At 38.8% G+C, this 6146-nt stretch overlaps 1 protein-coding gene across 1 annotated transcript in view; it reads left to right on the top strand.

The window, feature by feature from the left end:
- FREM3 (FRAS1 related extracellular matrix 3) overlaps nt 1-4018 on the top strand; it is a 94815-nt gene extending 90797 nt beyond the window's left edge. The window contains exons 7-8 of the mRNA XM_012642743.1: nt 518-667; nt 3580-4018. Coding sequence (XP_012498197.1) covers nt 518-667; nt 3580-3821 — 392 coding nt within the window. The 3' untranslated portion in view covers nt 3822-4018. The remainder of the gene's footprint in view (nt 1-517; nt 668-3579) is intronic.
- The last annotated feature ends 2128 nt before the right edge of the window (nt 4019-6146 follow it).

Raw genomic sequence — 6146 nt, 5'->3', positions numbered from 1 at the left:
CCCCCACCCCCCAACCCCATCCCCAGCCCTGGGGTTTCTGTCTGTCCATGTGATCAGCAAATGCCATAGAAAAGGCACAGCAGCAGTCTCCAAACTCAGAATCCTGGCTCAACTGTCCCTCCGCCTAAAGAGCAATTTTGTCCCAAGAAAAATCCTCCCTAAACTTCCCCACCATCTTTTTCCAAACAGTAGCTGACTTGGCTGAGTTAGAGCTGATTTCTTCTATGTAACACAATAGGGAAATTTCTTCTATGTAACAGAAAGCTCTTAAAACAGAAAATGAATAGAATCCCAAATCTTGTGGCACCTCCTGGAGTCAAAGTCTTGGCATGTGAGTCTTTGATGTGACTTTTTGTGTGTTTTTTATTTTTTTCTCCCTGAGCTATATATAAACAGTACCTGTGGGATCTGTCAAGTCGGACAATTGTGACAAATGCCCAGGCTCACACAGGGCCAGAGGAGACAGTATGCCTGGGAGGCTGAAGCATTCTCAGTTTGTCCTTTTGCGCCTCCCTAGAACCTGCCCTGCACTTTGGGGATGCTGAGTATCATGTGGATGAAAGTGCTGGCTACGTGGAGGTTCGTGTCTGGAGAACAGGCACTGATCTTTCCCAAGCATCATCCGTCACCGTGCGCTCCAGGAAGACAGAGCAGGAGTCAGCAGAAGGTGAGAGGGCCACTTAAAGAATATATCATCATGATACACATTTATGATGGGGTCCAGTCTGTCATGTGTACGCATGCCTAGTCTTTGTTGATGGGCTCTGATTTAAAGTTTCTCCTACCTGAGCACACAGATTGTTTGTATATATTACAACTTCTGCTGTTTACAAAATAAGTAGAATATTCCAGCAGCAGCCCTTATGATTCATTCATTACCCATTTGCTTGTCATGGGCTCAAATTAATTTTCCAAAGTTCACCATATTTGAGATCCATTAAGCTGCTCATAAACAATATTTCAGACGAAGATACCCCCATAATGGCTGAGCAAGTCCCAACTCCTGGAATAATCCAGTCACACATTAGACCTTTGAAGAGAGCAGGTTTTCACTTGTGACTTTTGGGCATTTTCCTTGGCTTATGTCATGTCCCACTCACCTTTGCGTGTCCTGACATGGATGATGAAGACCTCCCTGTCAGTGGGGCTAGGTGACTCTGGATACCACTTCCTCTTGTGAGCCCGTCACTTGCTTTACCAGGAAAAAACAGCAGGACCCAATAGGAAAAGAAAGGAACATTCCTATCTACACTGATGCCCACATTTTCTCATTTGCAGCTGGGACCTTCGGTCTCCTGGGATAAGGATGGCCAGTGTAGTTCAGAACTAGCATAATACACATCTAAAACCCATGAGAATATTTTAAGGTAAAAGCAAAGTAAAAGCTTGTAAATAAAACCCAGCAATCTAAAAATCTACACTAACTGATGAGGCATAAAGAGAAGAAAATACACATTTATCTATGAAAATGGGAACCCGGTTTCATCATGTACCCAGAAACAGTTAAAGAAAATGAAGACGGCCATTTTGTTTGCATTTGGAAGAATCGATATGTTCTAACACTTCAGTAAATATATCACAGGATACTGTACAGCAAACTAGTAATGATCCTTACTAGTTTTTTTTTTCTTTTTTTAATTTTCAGAGAGGTTCATTTCTCACTCTGTATGTATCCATGGAACCAAAAGTGTATAAACCAACTGATATATTGGAAGTTTTTTGCATGTGGTTTGGAAAAGAAATACAAATTCATTTAGATAAATCCTTTTGCATAAAACTAATGATGCTTCTGCTAGTTCTCAGGTAGGGATGGACTAAGAGAAGTAATGTCCATGCTTTGGGTGGTGATTCATAGGTTTAAACAGGAGAGATGCAGAGCAAACAGTTTAGACTTGATAATCTATAGGACCAAGTAAATATTTGACATTAGCTTGTTCAGACTAATTCACCATTAATTTTGCATATGTATTTATAATATATGATTATAATTTGTTAAATTAATAATAATTATAACTTGGTGCCTACTATTTGCCAGATACTGTGCTAGCATCTTTACTGTATTATCTCTAATCTTCACAATAATCTTACAAGATAGCTATAATTATCCCCAGTTTGCAACTGAAGAGACTCAAAGAGATTAAATAATTTGTACAAGTAAACAACCAAGATTTGAACCAAAGTGCATGAGATACAAAACCTCTTTCCCTTCTTTCCCAATTTGGTAATTTTCACCATAATCTGGTTTTGTTTTCTTAATGTCATTATTTGATGTCTTTTTAAAATTTTAAAAAATAATCTCAATCTTATAGAAGAGTAACAAGTATGGTGAAATTTATTTTTCCTCAACCATTTAGAATGAGTTGCCAGTAAGTTTGGAACCACCTCTCTGAAAACTTAGAATGTATTAATAATTCCTACAAAGACATTCTCCTATACAACCACAAAACAAGCATAAAATCAGGAAATTAACTTGATATACTTCTATGGTCTAATCCTCAGCCCTCGTTTAATTTCCACCAATTGTCCCCAAATCATTCTTTATAAGAATCCAGTTGAGAATCACACATTATATTTAGTTGTCATGTCTGCTTTCATCTCCTTCAATCTATAACAGTTCCTTTGTCCTTTCTTGACTTTCATCACCTTGATTTTTTAAAGATTACAATCCAGTTTTTGTAGCTTATAGAATGTCCTCCTTATGGATTTGTCTACCTCGTAATTAGATCCAGGTTATGCATCTTTAGCAGGAATATTGCAAAGATGATACTGTGTTTTCACTGTATTCTATCCAATGGCACACAATTTCAATTTACCGCATTACTGGTGGTGTTAACTTCGATCACTTGGGTAAAGTGGAACCTGCCAGGTTTCCCCACGATAATGTTACTTTTTCCTTTTGCAGTTAATAAGTATTTTATGGAGAGATAATGTGAGATAATGCAAATGTTCTGTTCCTTGATTTTTTATGTATTAATTTATATCACTCAGGGATTTCCAATTAATTCCATTCATATGTTGCTATCGTTACATTTGATGACTTTTCAAATAAGTAGCAAAGAAGCTATATGGTCAGGTGGGCCAGCTTGCAAAAATGATTGATAACAACCCAGACAATGGCAGAACTTCATGGCTGAGTAAAATTGAGCAGAATATTGCAAGATTCAACCAGATGTCTGGCAAAGGTGAATGAGGGAAACCTAATCAAAGTAAAATTCATGATATTTATCCTCAAAGTTAAAAAAGGCAAATCCTTCCATTTCAAATTGAAGCTGCCTTCGGAGAGCCTTCAGTGTAATCAGTGGGGTCTTTGTGGAAGTGCTTGGAAGGTGAGGTGCCTGGTCTAGACATGTGGAGCACGGATAAGGAGGGCACAGGGGCACGGCATGAGGGACTACATGGCATTTGGTAGACTACGGAAGTTTCCCCTTTCCAGGGATCAAGCCCACAAAATATGATTATGGGAGTGCTGAGTACAAACGAGAATGGAGCAGGGTTGATGAGACCTCTCATTCTTCTCTGAAGGAAAACTTATGACAGTGAATCATACAGTCTCACTAGTGCCTTTTCCTTTCCCACCAGCTGGAATAGATTATGTTGGCATCATCCGACATCTGGACTTTGCTCCAGGAATGCGCATGCAGACACTCCAAGTGACAATCCTTGATGACGTGAGACAGCCCATCTTGGAGGGTCCAGAGAGGTTTGAATTACTTCTCCAGATGCCTATGGGTGCAGTACTTGGAGAGCCAAATAAAACCACCGTTTTCATCAATGACACCATCAGTGACTGTAAGCAGAGTGCTTGTACTTCCTTTCATTGAAAGACGAAGGGAGGAACAGCCAAAACACGTCTCCTAACAACAGAATGAAACTCTACTCTTTCTAGATCTCAACAACCCTGGGATATTAATGATACTGTACTGTCATTGGTGTTACATTCTGGTGATATGTGCAAATATAATTTATGTGACTGCATGGGGATAGAAGTATATATATACAGAAGAAAGAATTGAGCCCATGAAGAATTAGCTTGTTTTCTTGTTATCCTTTTTCTATTTTCTTTTACTTTCTTTCTGAGGCCAGTGAAACCCATTGTCATCAATTAAATCAACAGTTAAGATCAAAGGATGGACCTCCCTTTACTGGTTGATGCTGGACTGAAGCACTTTTAAACTATACACACACATACACACACACACACACACACATACATATATATACACACATATGTGTATATATATATATATATACACACACATATATATATCCTCCTTTGGTTTTTCAGGTTATTAGGATATGAATGCCCTGACTAATATTTGCAGATAAGCCTAAAGCTCCTTTTTGCCAATGGTTCAATTTTCCTCCACAAGTCTTTATCAGAGCTGCTTAGGTAGGGAAATTTTTCATGGACTCTCCCTTCTTCTGCACTCTTTTGTAAAAAGAATCATAAACAATAAAGTGATAAAAATGCAAGTAGCAGAAAGGAGAAGAAAGAAAAGTGGAAGATTTGCATAGCTCCCAAACTGCCCAATTAGTTCTTAACTAATTTTAAATTGATAATATATGTAGCCATTAGTATGCCTCCGCTAATGCCACATAAATCAAAGTTTCCAAATTATTTTGAAAACTACACCTTTGTGCCTCATTATTATCTTTTAGGTATTTCTTGTGCCAAACTTTTTAAGATTTGTGTTTCAGACATTACTTAACCTATTCTCAAGCCAACATGGTGCATAATAAAACCCATTTCAAGAAGCCTTCCATCCAAATATCGAGAGGGAGAAGGGGCTCTTGACTGTATGTGGTCTGCATTGAGAAGTCCTTGTCTACCATAAGCCCAGGCTTTGCTTCCTTTTTAGACTTTAGTTTTCCCAACCAGAGAAAACTTTTGTATAAGCTACCTCAAAACTCTTGCCCTCGCTTCTCCCTCCGTAGAATGAGAAGTTCAGACTCAATTTCTGTTAAGATCTCTTCCAGTCCTGTCTGATTCCTGTCTGAGTACATATCTGCCAACACAAAATTACCCTCCCTCACCTTGCAGTTTGCCCAATTACCACAGTCAAAATTTTTTAAACTCAAATTCAACAAAAATTTATTGGGCTTCTTCTACAGGTCAGAGAGATATGGATGCTTCGCAAATGTCAGAAAAAAAGTAATGGAAAAACCACATAAGGACCAGAATAACTCATAGATATACCCAACAGGCCCCACAGATGCCCTGGTTCAGTCCCCAAATGAAGCAACCACCATGAATTTCCTGCTGAGTGCCTGTGTGCCCAGGGGAAATTCACATTGTCAGCATTATGGAGAATTCTGTCTTGAACCCGAAATTAATCTCAGTCTTTCAATGTTTTTCAAAAAAATCACTCTTTCTTTCTCTCCCCTTGTACCTTTTGTTAAGGAATTACATTGAGATGAATGCAGTGGCTAGGCATTCATCTTTTTTTTCTGCAGACATTACAGACTGTGTTTTATGGAATCTGTCCCATTTCCAGTTTCCACCCATTAAGATATGACAGGGAAGCAAAACTACATTTTTTCAGGCTTCTAGGATTAAACCTAGTGTGTTCTATATAAGGCCTATAGAATATTCCGTAGTTGAATAATGAAAGTTATTTAGTGGCCTGAAAGAGTAAAATATGCCTGATTTCCTACCAAGAATGGAATTGCACACTATGGAACATTGGGCTCATTAGTCATTCCTCATATACTCTTCCCTTATGCTAATATTTTTGTAGAAAAAATATTAAGCTTTTTTTTTCCTCATTTAATACTTTAGTTTTCTTAGAGAGTTGGAGCGCATAATGGAGATACACTAGATGTGCTGTGATATTGGTGCTACTGTGTAAACTCTAAATGGAAAGGTGTATATTTTATTCCAGTACCCAGGGCACAATTTAAGGGGTCCACTTACAGGGTGAATGAAAAAGACAGGCAGCTAAGGGCAGTCATTTACTGGAGTGGAGACACCAGCCAGAGGTCCTCCGTGTGCTGCTAGACCCACCAGGGCTCAGCCCAGGTCACAATGGGCTATGAGGAGTGACCCCAACCCTGAAGACTCCACAAATGGCTTTCTGCCAGGTAAGCACCAGAATGCTACTGCTCCTGACCTTATTTATAGTAATAAATAATTATGAGCGGCCGGG

The sequence above is a fragment of the Propithecus coquereli genome, unplaced genomic scaffold (genome assembly GCF_000956105.1).
Source record: "Propithecus coquereli isolate 6110/MARCELLA unplaced genomic scaffold, Pcoq_1.0 Scaffold185, whole genome shotgun sequence".
Classification (NCBI taxonomy): domain Eukaryota; kingdom Metazoa; phylum Chordata; class Mammalia; order Primates; family Indriidae; genus Propithecus; species Propithecus coquereli.
Note: the sequence above shows the minus strand (reverse complement) of the source record. Positions and strands in the feature narration are given on the sequence as shown.